This window comes from Prinia subflava, chromosome Z, assembly GCF_021018805.1.
Source record: "Prinia subflava isolate CZ2003 ecotype Zambia chromosome Z, Cam_Psub_1.2, whole genome shotgun sequence".
In the NCBI taxonomy this organism is placed as follows: domain Eukaryota; kingdom Metazoa; phylum Chordata; class Aves; order Passeriformes; family Cisticolidae; genus Prinia; species Prinia subflava.
Window position 1 is genome coordinate 54,524,875 of NC_086283.1, and position 25,595 is coordinate 54,550,469.

The 25,595-nt window shown below is 38.9% G+C and overlaps 1 protein-coding gene across 2 annotated transcripts in view; it reads left to right on the forward strand.

Moving 5' to 3' along the window:
- Positions 1 to 15,621, forward strand: part of SYK (spleen associated tyrosine kinase) — a 49,566-nt gene extending 33,945 nt beyond the window's left edge. The window contains exons 7-14 of one of the 2 annotated variants that reach the window (XM_063422958.1): positions 623 to 691; positions 6,587 to 6,701; positions 7,368 to 7,545; positions 8,714 to 8,923; positions 9,341 to 9,530; positions 10,863 to 11,003; positions 11,210 to 11,322; positions 12,897 to 15,621. In XM_063422958.1, coding sequence (XP_063279028.1) covers positions 623 to 691; positions 6,587 to 6,701; positions 7,368 to 7,545; positions 8,714 to 8,923; positions 9,341 to 9,530; positions 10,863 to 11,003; positions 11,210 to 11,322; positions 12,897 to 12,969 — 1,089 coding nt within the window. In that variant the 3' untranslated portion in view covers positions 12,970 to 15,621. The remainder of the gene's footprint in view (positions 1 to 622; positions 692 to 6,586; positions 6,702 to 7,367; positions 7,546 to 8,713; positions 8,924 to 9,340; positions 9,531 to 10,862; positions 11,004 to 11,209; positions 11,323 to 12,896) is intronic. The other variant, XM_063422959.1, reaches the window with a different exon arrangement.
- Positions 15,622 to 25,595: the final 9,974 nt, after the last annotated feature.

Sequence of the window (25,595 nt, forward strand, 5' to 3'; positions counted from 1 at the left end):
ATGATCTTTCAGTGACCCCTAGAAATGCTAATTTGTCCCTTTTAATTAGGTTAATGTGTTCTTGTAAAATATATTTGCGTATCTTTTAAAGGTATCTTTACATAGAACATAAGTGCATGTATAAAATGTAAAGCCTGTTCCTTTTTGTTTGGAATTAATATTACTTTGTGTACTTTCTGCTTCAATAACCACATTGTTTGTTGTATGACCCAGGTGTGCTTCAAATTTTGCTCAATACATTAGTCATAGTTCCAGAAACAAAAGCTATCTACTGATTTCTAAATATTTGGGGGTGGGGGGAGGGGGGAATGAAGTTCAATGACAGAGGCAGGAGAAACAACATACTCTATAAATAAAGATCTGAACAAAGGGCAGTGCATTTGAGTTTTAAAACTACCTTAAAACAGGTTCAGGATGGTTTGACAGTAATATAGATGAAAGAAAATTTGGTATTAAGATTTCCTTTACTACATTTGTTTGATGGATCATATGTGTATTTGCAGGCACAACTAACAGAAGATTTGTGAGTGTTTTGTTCTTTTAGAATGCTTTTGTTTTGTGAAATACCTTTAGCTATTTTCATGACCCATTTACTGTTCCTCTTTGACATTATGGTTTCTAGAGTTGGGCAGGAGGTGGAATTATCTCAAGACTCAAATCGTACACCTTTCCAAAGGCTGGCAGCAAAAAGGTGCCTCATATACTTTTTTTTAGGTTTTTGACTGAGTTAAAAATACTTAAACAACTAATTTCACTTTCTTCTCCCCCTCTTTTTGCTTGCTGTGTTGACTACTAACAATTAGATTGTGAACATTCTGTGAGCTTTCTGCATCTATCCTAATCATCCGCATAATTATGGGCTTGATTTTATAACTGAAGCAATGAATTTGAAGCAGTTTTAAAAATAGAGGGATTCTTTTTATTTAATTTCTGGCATACCAAAATAATGCAGATCTCAATATTTCTGCAAATGATTTGTAAGTGATAAAATATTTTTGAAAACTGCTCAGTTATAGCAGAACAAAATTATATTTCTACTCTCCTTCCTAATCAGAAAATTGTCTTGCTTACACAATTATGTTATTACTGAGCACATTTAGGGAACAATAAAAACAACAAAATACATACGTAACCCATGTGCACAAATCTTGTTATGCATTTACTTACATTTAGGCAAGTGTAAAATATCACAAGACCAAGAAGAATTGGAAAATTGGTGAGATGCCAGGGAGCCAGGGGGAGCCCAGCCCTGTCCTGATGAAAATGCTTCTGCATGGCCAGAAAATGGTTCTGTCCAGTAATTGATGTAGTTCTGAAGCATGTAGCTATGAGTTTGTTTGCATGCTGGGAGTAAAATGTGTGCCCCTATTCAATCCATGAGTCTCTCTTTATGTTTATTGATTTATTTCCAGTTGCTCTTCAACAATAACAAGCAGGCATGAAATGCCCTAGAGGTATGCTACTATTCAGAGTGAAAAGCTGTGTTTGATATATACTGTATTTGATAATCCTGATAATTAACAAATATTCTTTTCCTACAGCCTCTGTTCACTTTTTTGCTGAAGTACCAACAGCTGTTGTCAGCTGGTCCTTACAGGACTCACATCTCTTTTTCAATGTGTCTTCATCATATATGAATACAGACACAGCCTCACGATCTGCTCTCAACCCTCTGAAATACAGTGCCTAACTATTGCACATTTTGAGTTGGTTCAGAAAAATGAGTGTGGGGTCTGAACCCTGCAGACACAGTTTTGGTCACACTGCTGTCTGTTAACCTGGTAAAACCTAGGTCTTGTTCTGGTCACTTTCTGCTGTCAAATTTCCTGCCTTCTGGGCAGCACACACAGAGTAGAGACCGAAGCATATTGTCAGAGTAGAAACAATAATTTAAGAAAATATTTTCAGAAACCAAATTTGATCACCATTTACATGTGCATTACCTTGAATACTCAGACCCACATCATACTGCCAGAATTTAGACTAGACAAAAGCTGTGCTCTCAACAACTCAAAGATTCACCATTCATTAACTCCAACAGAGATAACTTTAGTCCTGGTTAATTATGCAATTACTTCTACTATGTCAAAAGTTTTCAGACAGTAAAGCAGAAAAAAGTCATCCATTTTATTTGTTATATTTACTCATTCTTGGGATTTTTTTTTAATTCACAAATGCACTATTTATATTAAATTTCAGGATCCAGGTGAAAAATTTTCAGTCTGTTTTACTAATGTAAAATTGTCAATTTAGACAATTTAAGTGAAATCCTGCCATCTAGTGGCAACTGGCATGCCTTAGTCAAAGCTCCTCTCATCGCTAATGAGATGATTGATATGCATTATTTAGCTATTAACTTTTAATAAAATAACTTTATTATTACTTTATGGTCTGTATTTTTTCAAACCAGAGTTATTAACTTGAAAGAATATTTCACTTGCTGTACAAGTTGCCTTCATGAGAATTTTACTGTACTATTTACTACAAAATTTTAATTATCACTGTAAAAGTCAGATTTAGAGTAATTGGAGCCATTCCGTTCATATGTTGCATTCTTAAAAGGCTCCCCTAGAGGACTCTTTTCTTGTATTCTTTTTTATTGGCTGAATAAATCCATAGTCATCTTGTCTATTGTCTGTTTCTTGTAAGAATAGAAAAAATAATGTTTTTCTATACCTTAGAGGTATTAAGACAAAGATCGTTTTGTCAAAAAAAAAATCTGAAAAATTATACTTGCTTTTTAAAAAGTATATGGCAGAAAGGACTCTGCACTTAAATTACAGTTAAATAAAAAGGAAATTTTATTTTACTATCACTCAGGTCACTGTCTGTGCAACGATGCATACCTACCGTCCCATTTCTAGTCAGTCTTGCTTAACTTTAAGAGAAAAAAATTCCAGTTCCTAGAAAGAAAATCCTGTTCAAAGTTATGCAGGGTGCTATATGCTATGAATACATGACTGGCAGAACTAAAGAAAAATATTTGAGGTTTTCTGAGGGCTGCACAATTTTCCTTAGTTGCTAATAGGAGCTGAAAATGTGCCTGTGAAATACTAAATTTTAGTTCAACCATAAATTATATAATCGAAGAATAAGGCTTGTAAGAACATCTAGTCCCAGTCTCCTCTGTCATGAGCAGAGACCCCTTCCACTAGACTGGGTTGTTCAAGGCCTTATCCAATCTCTGCTTGAAAACTTCCAGGGATGTGGCATCCACAACCTCCCTTTGCAACCTGTTCCTGTGCCTCAACACCCTCACTGCAAAGAATTCCTTCCTGTTATCTAAACTGAATTTCCCTTCTTTCAGTTTGTATCCATTATTCCTTATCCTGTCAGTTCCTGATGAAGAGTCCCCCTCCAGCTTCCCTGTAGGCCCCCTTCAGACAGTGGGAGGTTCCTATGAGGTTTCCACACAACCTTCTCTTCTCCAGGGTGAACAGCCTCAACTGCTCAGCCTGTCTTTGTAGGGTAGATGCTCCAGGTGCTCCTTTACCAACTTTGTGGCCTCCTCCGGACATACTTCACCAGTTCCATGTCCTTCCCATGCTGGGGATAACAAAGCTGGATGCTGACTCCAGGTGTGGTCTCACCAGAGTGGAGTTAAAGGGCAGAATCTCCTCCCTCACTCTGCTTGCCTCACTGTTTTGGATATTGACTTTTTGATAACACCCAAGTCCTTTTCTCAGGGCTGCTCTCAATCACTTCTCTGCCTGACCTGTGGCTGTGTCTGGGATCGCCCTGACTCAGGTGTAGGACTTGGATTTGTTGAAGTTCATGAATTTCATACAGGTCCACCTCTCAAGCTTGGCCAGGTCCCTCTGGATGTCATCCCTTCCCTCCCATGTGACTGCATCACACAGCTCAGTGTCGCCAGTGAACTTGCTAAGGCTGCACTCAGTCCCACTCTCTGTGCAACCAACAAAGGTGCTGAGCAGCATCACCCCCAGTACTGACCCCTGCAGACACCACTTGTCACTGGTCTCCAGATGAACATTGGGCCCTTGAACCCCACTCTTCGTGTGTGATCATCCAGCCAATTCTTTATCCACCAAATGGTTCATCCATCAAACCCACCACTCTCCAGTTTAGGGACAAGGATGTCACACTGAACAGCGTCAAACACTTTCCATAGATCCATATCCATAGATCAGATAGAAGTTGGCAGCTTCTCTGCCCCATTCACCAGTGCTGTAGCCCTCTTACAGAAGGTCACCAAATTGACCCAGATTGTTGGGTATGATCTCCCCTTATTAAAGTCATGTTGGCTATTACCAAACACCCCTTTTTTCCCCATGTGACTTAGCCTAGTTTTCAGGAGAATCTGCTCCATGACCTTGCCTGGTACAAACTAAGACTGACTGGTCTGTAGTTCCCTGGGTCTTTTGCTTTCCCCTTTTTAAAATGGGGCTCATGTCTCCTTTTATCCATTCATCAAAGACTTGACCTCATTGCCACAATTTTTCAAAAATTACTCCAATTTAGCAACTTTGTCTGACAGCTCCCTCAGTACCCTCAAATGAATCTCATTGGGTCCCATGGGCTTGTACACATTCAAGTGCCTTAGATGATCAGATACCTGATCCTCTCCTACTGTGGACTTACGGTGTTCAGCCTTTCAGTCCTCACATTTTCTTTTCTCAACTTCGGTAGTGTGGCTGCAGCACTTGCCATTGAATACTGAGGCATGGAAGTCATTTGTCCAGGGTAGCCAGGTGTCCCATTTCCTTCCAGAGAGGAAAGAAGGAATATTAACAAAAAAGACATTACTAAGTAATTTAATCAATGTGCAGCAATTAGAAATAACATTCTACACGTATTAACCAAGCTAAGTAAGGATAAATAAGACACTATGATTGTTCTTAAACATGAGCAGCTCTCTGAGAAAAAGAACCTACTTTATTATATCTGGTGTCACTGTGTGGTTTCCAGTTCACAGCTGCAGAGCTTTATTTACAAACATGGACATGATATACCTTTTTTTTTTTTAGTACATTTGCTGAGCAAGAGCATACAATCCTTTCTGATTTTTTTTGTCATTTTTCTTGAACTGCAAAAAGCAGGAATGTCTCATGTGTCTAAGTTGAAGACTCAGCTATGTCTTGGCCAGAGCTATGTTTTTACCAGCTGTTCTTCACTGGTGAATGGATTCTTGAGGTGTACAAAATTTGGTGTACATTAATTACATTGAGCCAGTTCAAAGCATGCTAGTTGACTTCCAGTCCTAATGGGGATTTGGGGTTAGTGAATTGCCTGTGTGAAATAGAGTGACAGGTCTTGGAAAGCTGTCAGAGGGAATCGGTCTATAAAAACAAAACTAAAGCTGAGGATCTTGGTTTATACTTTCATTTGCCTTGAGAACAGTAGATCGATCAGTTTGTTCCTTGACATATCCCAGAACTGTCTCAGGGGTTTGGTGGCTTGTCTTGACAGCCTTTAAATACTGTTCCAAGTCAGAAATATTACCCTTACTGTGCCTGGTATCAATGTGCTCATCCTAGGCCAGAATATTGCTGAAATCTGGCTTCTTACACAGGACTTGCAGTAAAATCTATGTATTGAAACCTTTTCTATTTCATCCAGCTAGGCAGATAACTTCATTATGATTTCAAAGTCTGTACTTCCCAGGTCAGGTGTTTCCCCTACTAAGTGCAGTTTCTAAAAGATAAAGCTTCTATTGCATCCAGTAGTTCACTACAGGAAACTTCACAGTTTGTGTTTGTGTTGGGAAGGACCTTCAAGATTATTTCATTACAATCCCTTTGGCATGGGCAGGGACAGCTTCCACTAGAGCTGTGTTTCTCTTTGCTTGAAAAGAAACTAACCTGTAGAAATAGGTTCTGTAATTCCATGTTCCCAACAGCTCACAAACAGAAGCAACCAGATCAGTAGTTTTCTCGTCTGAACTTTACTGTGCCATACCCAGGCAAGAAGGTCCAGAACACACAGTGGATGAGATGGTTTGCATGCTCCATATTATTTCTCTGACAAGAGTAAAGGCAGAGGAATTGTATTTGAACCAGATGCTTAATTAATTAAGTAATCTTGTCCCTGCTCAGAGCAGACAGACAGGCCTAATATCTGGTCCATGATGTTTGCCCCTGATGTTACACAAGCCTATTAAAGTAGTAAATCTTACTGCAGTTGCTTCCCTTTCTTTAAAATAGAGTTCCTCCATAATATCCCCAAGAGAAACAGGAAATTGTTTTTTGTTTTCATCTGTGCTACTAATTTCTCTATAGCCTAGACAGGAGGAGAGATAACTTGAAGAAGGAGGAAGGACAGATTAAAGAGAAATCCTTCTGACTACTTGTGTTACATGGCAAATTTGAAAAAAACATGTACATTTAATATCTGCAGAATACGATTTGTGCATGACCCACTGCAGTTAATTCTCTCTTATCTAATGCTTTGAAATGTTTGTAATATCTTTCTGTGCTTTTGGCCTGCTCTAACAATAACCTCCAGAATGAAATAACCTCTTCTGGATCCCCTTCCGTCTGATTCTCACCTATGGGTCTCTTGCAAACATTATGCTAAAATTCTTGGGGAAAAAGTTCTTGTAACTTATCTATTCATTGTTAAACAGAAAAACTTTATTTGTGTGCTGCAGCTTCAGTCAAGTATCGGCCACCCACCAGAAGAAGCACCTTTTAATCCTTATGTGCTGCAAAGGAACAGAGGTCTTACAGGAGCAGAAAGAGGTAGGCAGGGTAATATATATCATTAATACAATTTTCTTCCTTATGGCAGAGCTCTATCTCAATCCTTATTTCTTTTTTCTTGCATATATTTCACATTCTGTTATGTATTGGTGTAGCCACTACCATAACTTGAGCCTGGTAGCTAAAGATGCCAGAGGTCACCATCTACAACAAAAAAACTTTTAGCAGAAACCCCTTTTCCCATTTTAAAGTGGAGTATCATTTCCTGGACTCTAAAAACTATATCCTAGCACATCACAAAAAGAATTGTGCCCTGCTGCGTCCACAGTGCCAAGCAAAATGCAATTAAAGTTGGGTGCCTACGAATGAAGTACATATAAGGCAGCATTCTGAGTGAAGAACTGTGTGAGGTAACTACTGGGAAGTACTAAGGAGAAGGGCCAACCTTTAACCCTCCTTTTGTCGAGGAACCTCCTGGTTTCACCCTGCACAGCTGCAATCAGTAGTTACAGCATGTCACCAGGGGGAGGCCGCTGTCTTTTGGTGTGCTCTGAAACACGTGTAAATGGACTGCGTGTGGTTTCTTATAATGCCCTTACAAACCAAACACACTGATGAACTTGAACATAGAAAACAAGAATATGTTAGCTGTGGCAGCAAAAATGTCTGAAATCATGTTTAATTTTTCCATTGTTTGAACTGCAGGTGATCAGAGAGAGGCCTTACCCATGGATACCGAGGTCTATGAAAGTCCATATGCCGATCCAGATGAAATTAAACCAAAAAATGTCACTCTTGACAGGAAGTTGTTGACTTTGGAGGAAGGTGAACTTGGCTCTGGCAATTTTGGTACTGTAAAGAAAGGGTTCTATAAGATGAAAAAGTGAGTGTTGCCTTCTCACAGAATCTAATATGTAAAAGCTCTAGCCTTTATTTTTTTGAGCAGTAGTAATCTTTACATGTCGTTTGGGGTGACAGATTGTAACTAATTTGAGTTAATATTCATCAATTTCTCTGTTTTTATGTACACTTTTATGCACTCGTTTTTTGTCTGTAAAGTGGGAAAGTGCTGTTTATGACTATTTTCTCTCCTCATGGGGATAGTAGATTGCTAATTCCACTGCCTTCCTCCATAGTTTGCAGAAGTACTGATGCTACACAGTATTTCCCATCTGCACAACATCTTTGTCAGAAAATGTGGAGAGTGCCATGGGCAGTTTACCCATACCAAAGAGAGTTTTGCCTGAAGTGTGATAAATACCAGTTTCCTGAAGCTGGAATGTTGATTTTCGAGAAGAACATGTTGTAAAATTTTTTATCATGTCATGTCAGTAGGAACAGACCCTGTTTATACTTGACTCTTCATGCATTTCCATAGTAAAATGTTATCAGTATGCTGTTTATGTGCATGGACTGATTATGTATACACTCTCATCTCCTGAAGTTGAAGACATTTCTTTAACCAAGGTTTTCAGAGGCAGGGAGGATTTCTATTTTTCCAGTATAGGCTGTAGGGATTTGAAAGGCTCTGATCTCAGCTTGTGTGTTTTTTAATCTTGTTTCACACTTGAGCTATGTTGATCTCATCAGTCACTCTTTCAGTTTGCTGTATGAATGGAAGGTTGCAGAAGTAGGCGTAGATTCTTAGGATTTCAGAGCACTGCCTTGGCGCCTGGCAAGTCTGCATGTTCCAGTCTCACCCCCAAAAATTTCAGTGATTAGAAAGCTCTTCATAGCTTTTCTTGCCAGAAAAGCTTTATGCCATCTTTACTAGAGTGTCCAGTGTGGCTTTTTTCAAGCTTCTGTAGGCATTTTTATGACAATCTGTAATTTTCTGAGGTTCTTTTCATTCTCACTCTTTTGCTTAGCTGTCTTTTGAGCATTTGATAGAGGGATGTTCCTGTTATGCCTGGCTTTTTTTCTCCTCTGAGTGTCAATTTTGTCTTTTGTCACAATTTGTACTATGTGGATGGAAACATCTGATGAAGATTGTGTGCATCAGTGCACAGATTTTTCAGCAACTGGTCCCAGAACTGGATTCTCTTTTGCAGGGGTGCCAAGCCTGTGGCTGTAAAAATTCTGAAGAATGAGAGTAATGATCCAGCCATAAAGGATGAATTACTGAGAGAAGCAAATGTAATGCAGCAACTAGATAACCCATATATTGTCCGAATGATAGGTATATGTGAAGCTGAGGCTTGGATGTTAGTCATGGAAATGGCTGAACTTGGGCCATTGAACAAATTTTTGCAAAAAAATAGGTATGTAAACTTTGATTCTATTCCATAAGATACAGTTCCTTTCTTTCATTTTTTTTTCTTTTTCTTTAAGAACAATTAAAATTGATGTGTTGTTAATGTAATAATTAATGATTGTAGTTACTCTTCACTGGAACATGTCTCCAAACTGACAAATATTTCTACCAAAATAGAGTATTTTGAATAAATTAAAGACTTTCCACACGTCCTTCAACTTCTCCTTTATTGATGTGATCACACATCATCTTGCCCAGGACAGGAGCCTAGATTGCCTTTTCTAATTGAAACTTAGCTAAATGTAGATGGATCAGGTTCCCAGTGTAATGTGGACAAGATCAGAGTAAAGATTTGTATTTGAACTCCATGAAAAGTCATGAAAATGAACTACTGACCTCTTTAAAATTCAATTGTGATTTTCAGACATGTCACAGAGAAGAATATAACAGAGCTGGTGCATCAGGTTTCCATGGGGATGAAATACCTGGAGGAGAATAATTTTGTTCATAGGGATCTGGCTGCAAGAAATGTGCTCTTAGTCACCCAACATTATGCCAAAATTAGTGACTTTGGACTTTCTAAAGCTCTTAGTGCTGACGAAAACTATTACAAGGTAAGGTCTGAACACAACATGAAAACTGTGTAGTAGCATAGCTTAATAAGGATATTTTCAGTTGAAATGCAGTTGAACATTGGAAATATTATGTATTATTCATTATTTTATAACCTGATGTTAGATTACAAAATTCAAAATATGTGATCAACATTAAGAGACATGCTGGAAAGAAAAAGCTTTTTCCTCCTTTTACTTGTCTACTTTCATTTACTTTTGAAAAACTTGTCATTAGAAGATTGAAAGTTATTGTGGAAATGAGATACTAGCTTATACAAAAGGGGGAAAATGTGTTTGTTGCAAGACAGTTCTCATCATGTCCAAGAAAAATGTAGGCTAGCACTAATACACTGTCTTATAGAAAAGGATTAGGGGAGGTTTTTGAAAGAATACCATTGTTAAATAATAAATTAACCTAAGCAAAATTTGTTTATCTTGGTTTTAAATTCCCCAGACCTCTGTACACATCAAGTGATTAAAATAATTGCAACATTTAATAAGGTAAAAGGTGGGAGACAAAGGCTGTTATCATGTCTGTATTTGTTTTCCTGATATATCATTCTTGCAATTGAAAATACTTCTTCCTTCTGCTTATTCCCTTTTGTCAGCTCTTTGGAACTAATGGCATAAACCCTGAAACACTGCAGAGGAGAAGCAAGTGCATGCTCCCCTCTGATGATCTTCCTGTTTAGGAACAGTAGTCACTGCTGCCAGTAAAGGCACCTTAAATCACTGCCACTAGCCCGGCCAGAGAGGCTTGTCAATCCCAGTCTCAGGGCCTCAAGAATTAGTATCAAAGTCCATTTTCCTTAACACTCCACGGGATGCAGTAGGGTCCTGTCACTAGATCTAGCACTGTTCTGGTAGAGCTTGACACTTGAATGGTCGTAATGCAGTGTTAGGACATCATTTAGGTAAACTGCTGTTTGCCACAAGGTGGTCACTGTGCTTTCAAACAGAGCACCCACTGCAACCATCTGGACATATCTCTTGCCCTTTGTGAGAGCCAAATAGGAAAAACTGATTCTGAATAGCAACTTTAAATTAAATGCCACTTATAACTGACTCAAAGTCATTTAGCTACGCTCTTTTTTTACCATAGATTTCATTTCAATGCATTATTTTGAAAGTAGATGATTAGAACAATTTTGTAACACTTTAGAAGAAGCTGTTAGCCATTGTCTCAAATGCTAACTGCATCAGAAATACTGTGGTACTTAGTACAAATGTGTGCAGATCTAAGTTAACATGAAGTATGTGCATTCAGGTGTTTTTACTACTTATCACTGTATCTAGTCTGCTTTTTTTCCTTTCTTTTATGACATATTTTAGGCACAAAGTCATGGAAAATGGCCAGTCAAATGGTATGCTCCAGAATGCATGAATTTCTACAAATTTTCTAGCAAAAGTGATGTCTGGAGCTTTGGGGTTTTAATGTGGGAAGCTTTCTCCTACGGACAAAAACCATATAAGGTGAGTGGTTATATTTGGGCGTGTTTTTTCTTTAAAAATTCAGAGCAAATTTGAACCAGTATATTTTCCTAACTAAAAGGAGTTGCTGCAACAAATGAGTCAAAGGATAGCCCAAGAATCAGTGCCTGGCCTCTATTTGGTTTGTGCTGTCATGTGCACTGTAATCATTTGCAACTTGAATGACTCTTCTGGTCACCCTGTTCCAGGGAATGAAAGGTGGTGAAGTTGCACAGATGATTGAAAGAGGAGAACGAATGGAACGTCCCGAAGTCTGCCCAACAGAAGTCTATAGTCTAATGAAATTGTGTTGGACTTACAAGTGAGTGTGGTGGGATGCTCTTTTGACAGAAGTACATTTTAATCTACATGGTTACTAGCCAGAAAGGGGGTGAGTAGGGGTTACTCCAAAAGACCTCTTTTCCAGCTGGAGTTCGGCTTACAACCATTCTCCAAGCTAAGGAGTCAATTGCACTTTCAGGTGAAAATTATCTGCGTTATAGAGTGTACTACAAAAAAACAATTTTGTAGAACAGAGTTTGCTGGAACAGTTATATACAAATTACAGGGTATCACAAAAAGTAAGTCCACAAAAAAGGTCAGTCTAATGCATTTTGAAAAGAATGTTTGAAATTAAGCAAATATTTTTGTTTCATTTTGAATTGTGTTTTGTTTAATTTTCATTTCCGAGGCTTTAGCTTTACTGAAATTTCAAAGTCCTATTGCCAAAATGTTTGTTCTATTCCTCAATATTTAATTGTTTTGAGCTGTTTGCCTCTTCTCTCAAAACTGTATATATTCAAATTAGATCCCACACTGACTTCTTATCAGTGAGAGGCAAACCATCTTTTCAGTCATACCTGATACATCAGAAACATTTTTTTCTGTTTCATAACCATTTAGAAATTAGAATTATGAAATATAGAAAAAAAAAGCCTATCTGATTTTTTTGATTAGTATATTGCAAAAAATTAATTAAACTGTTTTATGATTTCTTGTTTTAAACTGCTCTGCTGAAGTTACTTTTAACTGTAGGAAGTCTCCAAAAAAGCACCCAAAATGACTGTAATATCACTTATTCTTCCAGTTCACCATCTGGAGAATAGGTTTGTCCAAAAGGTCTACATTAAGGAGCTCTGGTACTTCATTTTTGGGCACCTTACTTTTTTGTTAGCTTTAATAAACCTAGTACACTAGAAAGAACGTGCAGCCAAAAAGTAACTCCTGTCTTTTGGTTTGATTCAAGGAATGCTGTAACAGTTCTACAGTTACAGGATCAGGTTTTGTTAATGTTCACAAACATGCCATAAAGCATGCTGATTTTCATTTTTTGTACTAAAATATCTTTATTATTGGAAAGAAAATAAATTTTTAAAAAAAGGTTCAGGTCAGGCAGAGTAACTATCTCAATATGTAATGTAAAATTTTAAGGGCTTGTTGTCAGTTTGTGTTCTCCTAATAAAGAAACAGTTGCAGATATGAAAGAAAGACGGGACAGTCATATAGTGTGTGGGTAGGCCTCTCAGTGCTTCTAACCACTCTGTGTGATGGTACTACACTTTATAAGGCAGATATTGCATGGCAAATATTCTTTTCTCCAGATTATTACTAAAGTGAATGAGGTAGAAAATCAAATAGAGCTGATTTACCATTTTTTTGCTCTAGTACCTTCAACAACCACAAAGTAACAGGCATGGTAATAAATCCACTGACTGGATGCTCTGTACTGGTATTTGGCACTTGGTGTCAATTTTGCAGTCTCATTTTTGTAGCCTTAAAATATTGCAAGCACTTTTAAATGAGCTGTCACTGAGGTGGAGTCTCGAGGGCTGTAAGGCCCATGAAGCTTGACAGGTCTGTCCTTCCTGTGCAGTGACTCTTGTCATCTTTCCACAGCGTTGACGACCGACCAGGGTTTGTTGCCGTTGAGATGAGATTACGTAACTACTATTATGACATTTCCCACTAACAGCATGGAGAACAGCAGCTTCCTTGTCTCCAGCCAGCACCCTCTGAGAAGCAGCTCACTTTCCAAAACCAAGCAACCTCGATTTTTGGTACTGCCATTTTCAATCTGCAAAGCTCAGAGCCTTGTGTCTGTAAGGCTGCCTTTTCTTACCCTCTGAACAAAATACAGCCCCAAAAGAGTATTGGAAGTGTAGCAGTCTCAAAGTCCACAGCAAGGATGTTAGATAAGATGCTTGTACTTTTGCTACATTCTATTTCATTTTATTTACAGCTTTATTTGCATTACATTTTGCAGTTGTGTAAAACCTATTTAATGATTTTGAGCCCTCTTCATCTCCTATATTGGAATGCAGACTTGAATTTAGATTCTTCCCATCAATATTTTTAGCCTTTAAATGTATGGAATTGTTCCGGCCTTCCCTTTCCTTAAGGAAGAATAGCATAAACATTCCTCACTATGAAGCAAATTCACTGTGCAAGGGTGTCAGACACTTTGACTGATGGTATGTTTGATTTTATCATCAAGCCCTTTTAAATCAAATCATATTCTTCTTAGTAGTCAAATAAGCAGAGGGGAATAGGGAGTTCTGACTTTCTAATGTCATCACATCCTTTAAATGTGACAGTCTTCTTTTGTTCCTCATCTCATGTGTGGAGCCCAGCAGTTTCTCAGGGAGTTATTTTTTTCCCAGTGAAATCTGGGAATACTGAGGCTGGATTTCATCTTGGAAGAAAACATACCAACACCTAAGATGAATCTAAATTTTACCATAAACTCCAACACTGTATTCCTGAAAATACACCTGTGATGGAGCAGCACTTACTTTTCTCTGTGCTTTTCCATCCTTCTCCAGACATATCTTTTCTATGTATCTATTTGGTTATACCATAGCTCTGTGCACTGTATTTTGAGCAGCAATCATTTCTATCTTTTCTTCAAACCTTTCTTTAAAAAGCATCTGTGAGAATTTCACCACACCTTATGACCTCTAAAGTTAAATTTCACCTCTAGTTCAAATATTTTATAATGGGCAGACAACAAGATTACTTCTGTCAGCTCCAAAATCTTAGTATTTGTCCTGTGGGACAAATCCCTGTGGGCATCTCAGGAAAAGGCATTTGTCTCATCATTCTTCTGTAATGCAGTGTGCATCTCCATTAAATTGGATAACAGAGTAATAACAAATAATGTAATCAAATTCTGATTCTGCTTTTACCCTTATGCTTTTCTTGCTCAATCTCATTTCAAGTATTATCAATAGCAACATTTCTATCACTTATTGCTCACAAGCAGCTATTTCATTGTCATTTGCATATATCTCAGGAATCCAGGAATCTACATAGATTTTGTCTTCTAGATATAGAGATTTTAGAAAAATAGAAAGAATAAGATTTAAAGTTAGATATATTTATTGCATATGGCTGGTTAGAGTATACGTGTTTAGTTTTTGTGTGAACATAGTATTCTTAGAGATGCAGTGGTATTTTTTTTTTCTCTAGTAATGAAATTGTGTGAAGCAATTAAACTGAGAAAGGGTGATATAATTTTCATAAAAGACAAGACTATAAACAAATGTGCAAGCTACTGGGTTTGTTTTTCCTTTTTACTAAGTTTACGATCTATTTGTTAAATAATATCTGATGCCTTCTGGAAATTTAGTCTTGACTGTCCAGTGCAAGGCATCAGAGGCTACTGGAAGATACTGAGTTTAACAGACCATGTTTCATATGTGACCGAACGTGACTCACCTTGAAGATGATTTAATTTTTGTTTTGTTTTCAAGAAACATTTTTCTACAAGACCAGCTTGTGTGGAAGTTAGCCATAGCTATACATAGGTGTTTTGTCACTTCAGTTTTGTTGCAGAGAATATGTTATCTCTACATGTTGGTAGAGATAACAATTAGTACACTTATGGGGATATTAGTTATAAAGAAATTGCACAAATCTCTATGAAGCAGCGAGTGACAGTACTGAATTTCCCAGAATGAGAGATTCCTCTGTATCTCTCACTCTCTTCAAAAGTGATGTCTGATACAACAAACCTGGAGGATTGTTTCTTTTCCTCTCCTCTGAGTGAAAGTCAACATCACTTTCTGGAGTTACTTGATTATTTTTAACTTCACTATTACATTATAAAAGTTTACAATGCAAATATAAAGTATTGTGAAATAAATGGATTTGGTTTTAACATTTTAATTAAAGATACTTTTACAAAATACGCTGTCTTAACAAGAATCCTCTCATAATTACATGCTTTGTAAAAAATCCTGATGCTTTGCAGTGTGTATATGTACTGAGTTACTGTGACTGTTTTGGAAGACTGAGGTTTTCCTATTGACAGTGAAAGTTACCCAACAGGACAGATAAACCCACTAAAGCCTGGGCTGCTTTTGGAGCAATTCAGGAATGACAGAAAATTCCCAAAATATGCACATTGTTATTACACCTAGGTCTTTTCAAAGTGATTCACAACAATACTGTGCTGACTAGAGATGCCAGGAGTCAGTTCAGTATATTAGCTAGACAAGAATTTTTGCCTTACAGATGCCAGCTATGCAGGATTTAACTTGCTTCATTCACATTATATGACATGGAGCCTCCCTCAGATGCAGACAGCTGTTCTAGGTACTCTAAAATAAAAGCAGCAACATCTTAGTCTTTCATTTAGCTTTTCTTGCATGCTTGGGTTCTCAGAAAAGCTCAGGCTAGATGGGTGTGAATGTGAATGTGAATGTGAATGTGAATAATAAAGAAGAAAGGCGTAAAGGCAGACAACTCTTCAAGCAGGTACCTGCCTTTGGGGGGATCAGTCAGTGACTGACCCACTCTGTTCTGCTGTGGTTGTTCACCTGCATAGCAAATCTGCACCTTCCCATCTGTGGGGCTGCACCATCAACTGATATGAAGGAAATTTTTGTCTTTTGGCTGTCTGGATCTGATTTTCTATTTTTAGATTGACTTGTCTCAGAAATGCCACTTGGTGTGGGCATGAGAGCCCACAAGTGATTGTCATGCCAGAATTACGGGGTAGAAAACTGCTGCATGTAGTTATGGAGGCTGGTGGAGAAGGATAACATGCTAAGATCATAGAGAAGATGATAAAATGCTAAGAGGGCTTTTCACTGGAAGAAAATTCTGTATTTACACCTTTGGTTAGTGCTCAAATTTACAAAATCATTGAGATTTTTGAAGTATGGGAAGCATGTGTGTTCTCCCATAAAGACACACCCAAACATCTTAAAAGGGCTTGTCCAACCTGTCCTTGCTTCTACACTGTGCAAAAAGGGGACTTTTAATCAGAGAGTGAGAAATACCCGTAATTTTCACCCCTCAAACCATCACAGTCATCACTGCCAGTTTGCCAAAGAACCATCTGTGAGGGGCCTGGCTGCACAGCTAGGTTGAGCACCACGGCAGCAGCGTGTCCTCGCCCCAGCCCTGCCAGGAGGTGGCAATGCCTGAACACGGTTGGAGTGAAGCACTTGTCTGGCCATTTCTGGCCCTCCCCACTCTGCCCCGGCTGGAGTTGTGCCTGCGTGTTACAGAGGACACGCTCTCTTTGCTCCTTGCTGTGAAGCAATGTTGCATGTGAGGACGAATCATCATTTATTTATGTGGTGAACAGTCAGCTGTGGATGATTAACAAAGGCTTCTGAGACTCTTGTCTTTTAAGTGGTCTCAGCAGTGAGAGAGTGCACGCAGAAAGATAGAGACTACACCCCACGCGTGCCTGGGAGGGAGTGAGGGTGGCATATGGATCGAATAATATAGGGAAACATTAAACAAGCAGTTGTAATTACCAGCCCTAAGTTTGCTGAGGACAGAAAGACTGCAAGGCATGCAGAAGAAGAAGAAAAAAAATAGGTTCCTGTTAAAAAAACAGAGAGCCATAAGGCAAATCCTGAGAACATTCCTCCAATCACTCGGAGTTCCCTGAAGCCAAGCTAGAGCTGTGCATCTATCTCCAAATAGGTTGTTTTTTTTTTTTTTTCTTTTTCGTCACATATGCGATAAAGACCCACTGGGTTCCTTGCCATATAATTAACTCTGCACAGAGTATAACAACTGCTTCCCTGAGGCAGTGGAGGTGTGCACATTTCTTGATAACCAGAGAAGAGAGGAAACGAGAGAATTTCAGCTGGTGAAAGCATTACATTACTGTCCATTAAAATTCATTACTTCAAATGTAAACAGTCCCTGGATGGCCAGTCCACTGTAATCGTGCAGAGATCTGTAACTAACTCCCCTCATCTGTCCACCCTTGCAAATGCCTTAAAATGTCACATTGAGAAACTGTCAGGTCTTGTTTAACTGTGTCAGAGTGCTTGGGGGGAACGCCGCTGCCATGCACCTGCAGCTACACTGCCCACCTAGCACATTCCACGTGTCAGAGGTTCAGTCAGCCGAGTGCCAGGCTCCCTGTGCCTCTGCCGTGCTAGAAATGCAAGATATTTCTGCAATGATGGAAAAAAATAGAAAAAAATTTGCAAAGAGCAGTTCAATGACACTGTCCTGTTACATTGCCACCTGCCAGTGAATGCATTGACATCAACATCTGTTCTTCCTACTGCCTGCTTTAATAAAGAGAAATTGTGCCAGTTTCAGCAACAGCAAGAGTGCCAAGACTATAATTGCATGACTGAGCAGCAGAACAGGTAGCAGAGAACTTTAATAGCTGTCTCTTAAACAGCTTGAAGACTTTCCTTTAAAAAAATTACACACTTAATTCCTGTCATTATTTCATACTTGAGTTCAATATTGACTTGTTCCTCACTTGTTACTGCACAACCATTGTAGCTGTATCTTCATATCTTGTTCTAATTTATGTGCAGATTTCAGCAGTGTTACCAAACAATTTCTCTATGTATCAGGTTCCACCTCCAGTAATCTGAGACCAGCTGGCAAGAATTAATAATGTTGGTTTTCAGTGATAGTTCTAGAAGATAACAAAACTGCATGGAAGGAAATGGCTGTGGGGAGCACAGACACATCAAGAAATGCATGAGAGGTACAAGCTCACTTGTCAAAGAGCAGCCCTTTGGGGCATTTTTCCCTCTGTACTTTGGAGCTGATGTAAATTGACTGTTCGGTTAGATTTGATACTTCTTTTCCCAAAAGATACATATTCAGAGTCAATGTTTCCTTAATTTTTCCCAGTAATGACACATCTTTATACCCATAGTTGGGTATAAAAACCTAGATTATCAATGTCATTTTGTTTCAGCAAGATTTCCTCTGTCACCAGTAAATGCCCCTAAACTGGGCCTTTTTTGTGCATACAGCTACATTTCTGTTCTAGCAGCTTCCACAGGCCTCATTCTTCTGACTATTCTGCAAACGCATGCTTAAGTGGGGCAGGAGCACCAGCAGGCAGGCCTCTCCCAAAGCCCTCGTGCTGCCTCTGACAGTCAAGGGGCCATGAGGAGGAGCAATGCACAGTAAAGTTCAGCCACCACCATGAGAAGGGTTCCCAACCTTCTCTCAGCGTGTCTGTTTTATTTAGACAATATAACCTCTTTAAGACAGCAAATGCAAAATGTACAGATATTTATTGTGAGGTTACGTTGGTATTACAGGACCTCTACACACGCCTTGCACTCAGGAGCCACCTCATTTTTTGCAGACTTCTAATGCATTAGAGCACAAAATCATCCCTTTTTTTCTTTTTCTTCTGTAAATGTGTTGTTGACTCTGTCATAGATACACGCATATCTTTGGCTATTTAAAAATTGTATATTCACTGGTATTACTGTTTCCCCAGGGGCATGCAGCAATGAGGTACTATTTTTAAACTCCTCAGTCAGCCATGACTTTCTTTTTGTCTGTCCACTCTGTAGCTGCCATAGGGAGTAAGCATGGCATTCCTCATCTTTTTGTGGTTTCTACTTATAAGGAATAAGCAGAACAAGTAGTCGTTCTTGTTGGTGCTGGAGTACTACACAAGTCCGATTACAGGAAAAAGCACAGACTGAATCATGTCTCAGAAATTCACCCTCCAGTGTCACATTGTACCCAAGTTAATGCAAACCAGAGCTCCTGCTATACGAGCACAAGTACAAAGCTCACAGTTTGTTCCCAAAACTCCCACAGCTTTTTCCATGCCAGCTATATAAAAGAAAAAAACAACAACAAAAAACCAAAAAAACCTAACCCAACACCAAAACCCAACAAGATTTAATAATATGACACATTCCTGTGTTTGTTTGCAGAACTGTATGTGAGCAATTTTATGAGTCATTTAATTACAAGGAAGCCAAGGCCTGGACAAAGAAATACACTCAAGGTTTGCTTGGGTTGAGGACAGTCTCTGTCTTTCTTTCCCCCAAAATGAAAAGGTCCCAGTGTATTTCAAATGTAGCTGAAAGGAATGAAGACATCGGATATCACAGCAAAACTGGAGTCTCAGACAGCTGTGAGACTGGTGGTACCTATATCTTCTGCTTGAAAACTGCCTTATTTGGTGGTAGTATGCTGCCAGGCCCACAAAGCCAGCATGTCCCACTGCTTGGCCCCCAAGCCTCAGCAGGAACCTGCTGATTACTACACGTTAACAAATATTTGTGGAAAAAACACCCAAATACTGCACCGTTTTCATCTAACATAAACATCATATACTGAAAATGTCATACAAACTGGGACGTACTTGAAAGGGGAATAGCATTTATGCCTTTAAATGTATTTATCCCCGTAAATGCAGCCAGTCTTTTTTCCTTCTTAGCCAAGGAGCTGACCTGCTGCCAGCATGCTTGTGTCCTGGCTAGATGTTATTTCATACCTTTTGCAGGTCACCATGAAATCAGTAACTTCAAAACCTAGGGTGGGGTGGGATGGGAAGGGAGGGAGGACAGACACTATACTCATCATTTGTAAAAAAAAACCTATGAAACATGCTTTCACTCATAAGCTAAGAAATGTGAAGTAAATGGAAACTGGGTCACTAATAAGGCTCAGCCTTCAGCCTAGCAAGTAGTACCATGTTTGTTGAGGCAATGTGATAGAGCACAATTTTAAAAAAGCCTTTCATTTTGTAAAAACAATGCCCATGTAAGATTAAATTCATGGGCTGCCTTTGGTTGATTTATTTATTTTCCTTAAGCTGTGCTTAGCAACATGTATAAATATGCCTTACTTCAGAAATATTTTATTCTCACCACTAATTGTCAGGGAAGTACCTGCCAGTCTTGCTCTTGGTTGCAGGAACTCCACAGCAGCAGGACAAACTTGGTCCAGATCTGCCCGTTTCAAGGAGGAAAACTTGCAGATCCTGCTGCATGCTCACTGCTCCCCTGCTTCTGCTGGCCATTTGTATTCCCACTGCGCTGACCATAACTGGTCAGCAGTTCCTCTGCCACCCAGAGAAACTTCTTTGGCTCTAGGAAAGCTGTGTGAAGAGCACTGGACAGCTGCCAGCCATAAGAGATTTCTGTGGGAAAATGCTCCAGACAATGGTGAAATGGCAAAGAACACCTGGTACCACCTTCTGCCACTGCTGGGGAACAGGATCTGGAATCCTGTTCCACTGAGGTGGCAAGGGCCCTGCCACAGCCATGCAGCACAGTTCTCCTGCAGCACCACTTGCTGCTGGTGAGCCAGGGGCAGAGTCTGAGGATGCCAATGCAAACCTCAGATGAAGGGTTGGTAGCAGTTTCTGCTGTTTCTGTCTTTTAGACAAGTGCTGATCAGCCAAATGAATTGTTTCCTCCTCCAGTGTTTCAGATGGGCTCTTCTGTGGCTCTCCCAGCAGGAATGCCAGTCTTCCTGTCTGTGTAAAGAAAGCAGGGGAAGAAATGAGGTCTCGATGTCATCACAGGAATGATGATGTGCAGAGCAAGTGTTCATGTTGGTGGGGATCTTTTGTTATATTCTGGAAATGTGTCTCTTTTCTGTGGCAGAGTGTGGGTTTTGAGCTGAACTTTTCCCACCGTGAGTTTAGATTGAAAAACATACACCTAGATTTAGGTGGCCAAGTGAAGCTGAAGGACACAGAAAGAAGTCATGTGCAGTGAATAGCCAAGTGCCCATAAATGTCAAGATTTTTTTTATTATTATTATTTGACTTTGTAACTCACAACCAGTTCAAATTGGTTCTGTGATGCTTATTTGTTTCTGTTCCTCACAGTCTGCATGTGACAATGATTAAAACAAAAGGTCATTTCCTTTAAAGCTCTCCAGGATGTGCTCCCCATCCATAAACTCAACAAGGCCACAAAGAAAACCAGCTCAAACCAGCCAAGTTTCCAGGCTTGGCAGGGATTGATAGGAAATTTGGGGCACACACCTGTAGATCAGAATGGCCTGAACAGGTGGTCTCATCCAACCTCTCTCTGACCCAAAGGATGAAAGCCCCTTCCAGCCAAAGAACTCTAGGGTAAAGTGAGTGTGCAAGAAGCTCACCAGAGGTCACCAAAGTTTAACAAAAAAGAGAAATGTGTTACTTCTATCTTTGTGTGCATGCACACACACACACACACACACACACACACAGACACGCACAGAGGCATCCCTGGATCCCTTGTCATGGACACTTACCAGCCAACATGCCTTATTAATAGAAGGCAAATACCAAGACCTGCTTCTGAAGTTTCCTGTCTTCTCTATACTCGTACTTCTCTAGCAAATCTCTGTTTCTATTGTCACCTGCACATTTTATTACAGGCAATTTTTCCTATATTTTCAACTCCACAGTAAAATAATGAAAAGGTATTGGGCCTAATGTGAAATGCGTCAGATTCCCCCAACAACGGTGGAACAGAAAAGCATCTCCTGTCATCTGTCCCTTTGCAATGACATTTAACCTAGAGGAAAGGATTTTAAAGACTCTAGAATAATAGCACAGAACTGACAGATCACACAACAAAATTGTTTTAATACATTCCAGATGTATTGCTTCAGTGAATTTAATACAAAGACTAATCTGAATCACTGCTCCTCTGGTTGTCACTCTTCAATTCTCTCAGGGCTACATGCCAAATTTTTTCTGCTTTCAACTGCACAGCTTTCAACAAAGTCAGGCCAAGGGAGTACACAATTTGGTCCCAAGTAACTAGTTGAGTATTTGAAGCTGTTGCCAGCCTTTTATGAGCTCAGTTCAAAATGACATTTAGGGAGGTTTGAAGCATCTTAGATAAGAAAGATGCTGAAGAAACAGAGGACGATCATCATCAGAAAAAAAAAAAAAAGGCTAACAGAAAATCTCTATCCTACTGAAATAATAGAAATTACATATATAAACAGACATGCACACATGTTAATCCCCTATTCCCAAAGTAAGCATGCACCATTAACAGAAATTTCAAATTATGAAAGGATATGCAAAGCTGTTTAAATCCTAAACCTTCAGCTGGAGACAAGTGATTTATTCTGCATCATTAAAATGTTTAGCTGCAAAACAGAGAACAGAATTGAATGTTCTGTTCAAATACTTACATAAATCCACAGTAAAGTTAGAACACAGCTCTGATACCATCTTAATGGAATCAGTATTATTTACTTAAAGAAAAACAGTATTTTGAAAAGACTAAAAAGGACCACAAAATAAAAAGAATTTGAGGCTATGGTAACAGTGAAGCAATCCAAACTATCTCTGCAAAAATAGCAGAAATTCAGAAGAAAATACTAGTGTCAGAAAATCTTTTGTAGGCAAGAATATTAACTTCTGCTGTTATGAATAAATGAATTCTAAATTATACTCTGTCTGATGGTTTTTAAGAAGTATTACCATAATCACATAAAATGCCTTTCTTTCATATAAAGCTATGTATAGCATAAGACTTCCCTTTCAGGTTCGTGATCAGAGAAACTGAATGAAGACATTAAAGCAGTGAGATTCCAATTAGCGTATGAAACATTCTAAATCTGTCAAACAGAGCTGCTTGGATTACTGCTAAACCCAGAAAACCCCGAATGATGGAAGATGAAGGTGAATAGAAACTCAGATGTGGAGCTGTACCCATTCCATAAGCCTCTCTACTCCACCCTGTTTGATCCCAGAGCATGTATTTTTGCAGCCAAATTGTCCTTTTGCTGGTCTACAGGTAGATGAAGAACAAAGTTTTATTCAAAACGAGAGTCATGGAGAATATGTTACATAGCATAGGTTTGAAAGGCAGTGACCCTCTCTGTCTTGCTGAAAGAGTATAATCTGTCTGATGTAGATGTGTGTGGAAAGAGGAGAAAAGAGAGCAACACTGATGCCTGGGCTTAAAAGAGAAGTTTTACGTAATAGCTGGAAGAACAAGATTGTTATGCTGAAAAATTTGAAGCTTCTTGTCAGAAATTAGCATAAAGTTAAAGAGACCTGAAAAACAGCTGTTTCATGTAAAAATGTTTTATGGGATTTCTTTTCAGTATCTTCAGTTCTTTATTGCATCTTTCATGTATGTCAGGCATGCACACAAACATACACAATCAGGAAAACTTTTATGGGCATATAGATCAAATTGTTTTTCAAAGGAGTAAATTAAGACAAATTTACCAACCCTGCCTCAGTGCATCCTAAGCATACTCAAGGGTCTTATCCTTTACTTGAAAACCAACATATGGAAAACTACATTTCTACACTGTCCTGGGGTCTCTGGTGAGCCACAGACCACTCAGTGAGCCCACAGAAAAAATGAACTATCCACTCTTACCGCTGTGCTGAACCACTGACCTTACTGACTATATCCCTCTAGTAAAAATAAATATTTACAAAAAAGCAGCTTACTTCTCTGTCTGTGAAAATCACTTGTCTCTTTTCAGAGGCCAAGAACTGATAGTGTTGATGATTTCTACTTTGACCTGTCCAGAAAATATGTGCTGTGGGGGGTAGACATGAAAATGTCTTTCCCCTGGGGATTTTTCTAGGCTGGGTGATATTTTGTGGTCATTGCAGTGGGAAATGCCTGTTCCTGACTGAGCAGGGCTATGTGGCAATGAGGGCAGGAGCCAAGGTGCCCCCAGCAGTGAAAGGATGGATGGCAGAGGACAGGCGCCAGAGCCCACAGCACCTGTGCCAGGAACCATGTGGGAAAAATGCCTTCCAGGGCAAGTTGCCCCTGTGGTTGCTGGAAGCCCTCTTTGCCTTCCTTGGCTGTCCAACTCGTGACACTCTGCAGCTGCTGCAGCCACCTTGGTCGTAGCAAGGCTGAAGAGGAGGAATGCCTAGTATGGAGGAAGGCTAATGATGCCCAAAGCAGTATTAGACTGCATTTCTTTCACACTTCTCAGTCATTATTATTTCCTTAACAGAAGCTTGCCCTCTTTATGTGTTTAGAGGGGGCTGAAAAAAAAGTGGAATAACCAATTTTCACTATCCTCCCTTCAGATTCTGAGTACTTACGAATTTTTCATATTTTCTCAGTGTTGCTGCTAGTCTGACTAGCAGTCATACTGTGGGCCTGACAGCTCATGGTGGCTCTAAGCAAGATCATGATCAGTGCTTGGTACAGACAAATGGGAAGTGTGACCTAGGTCATCATTGCTCTCCAGGGCTTTGGGCAGTTCCTCACAGTATCCAAATTTTATCCCAGTTTCACTTCAATACATTCTTCAAGCTGTCTGTAAGAGGAAGTGGACTAAAAAAGGTACATAAACATAAACAGAAGAGTAAGCCAGTTATCTTAGCAAGTTTCAGCCACCACTCTCTTGTCTTCTTTTTGGATCAATGTGCTGACTAGAACAGACATTAGCTGGACAGACGAAGACGATTTGCTCCCCAAGCACCTTTCCCACATGAGGGATCTGGCACAACCTCCTCTCTTGGTTTTTGATCTTAACATGTTTCCTTCCTTCGGTTTTCTCTGACAATAACACCAGTGTGACATCTTCTGGTGGTCTAAATGCACCTCATAATCTTTACCTCTCTGAAGTTGTTTGTTGGTTTAGATTGAATAGTTTTACACAATTATTTCATTATTATACACTTTTCTTCAGAAATCACTGTTAAACCTAGACAATATATTGTGGTCAGAGCATAAGACTTAATTTTAGGGACACTACAGCTCTATTTTGACGCTGGTTTTGTTATGGGGATGTCAGCAGAATAATCATCCTCTCTCAAATTAATTCAGAACTTATATGCTCTATAGTATTACTTCAAAATGCTATAGAGCATTTATATAGAGCATTATATATGAATATAATTACTATAATAATAATATTATTAATAATATATTAATATCATATATTATTATATATATGCTATAGAGCCTATATATAGAGCATTACTTCAAATGTAGTAATAAGCAGATGTGCATTTACCTGCATTTTTGAAAAAAAAATTCTTAGATAAATGCTTTTACAACACACTAGCTAATTCACTAGGAAATATGGCATTTAATAACAGCATTATTGAAAGTGATTCCTAACATATGAAAAAATTATTTTTCATGCATATTGAAAAGGTTGCAGTCGTATATCATTTCTATATGATAAGTTGAGTCATATTCATTGCAGGTTAATATCTACCAATTCCACTGAAGCTATATTAGGGATTAATTTTGCTCATGACGTCTTGTGTTCCTATTCTATATTAGCTACATTACATTATCTCCCTCCACAGGCACAATTGCATGTACGTCAAACTTGATTTGATGTCATTATCTAGGAATAAATAATCTTGTTTTGGCTTGTTTCAACAACTTG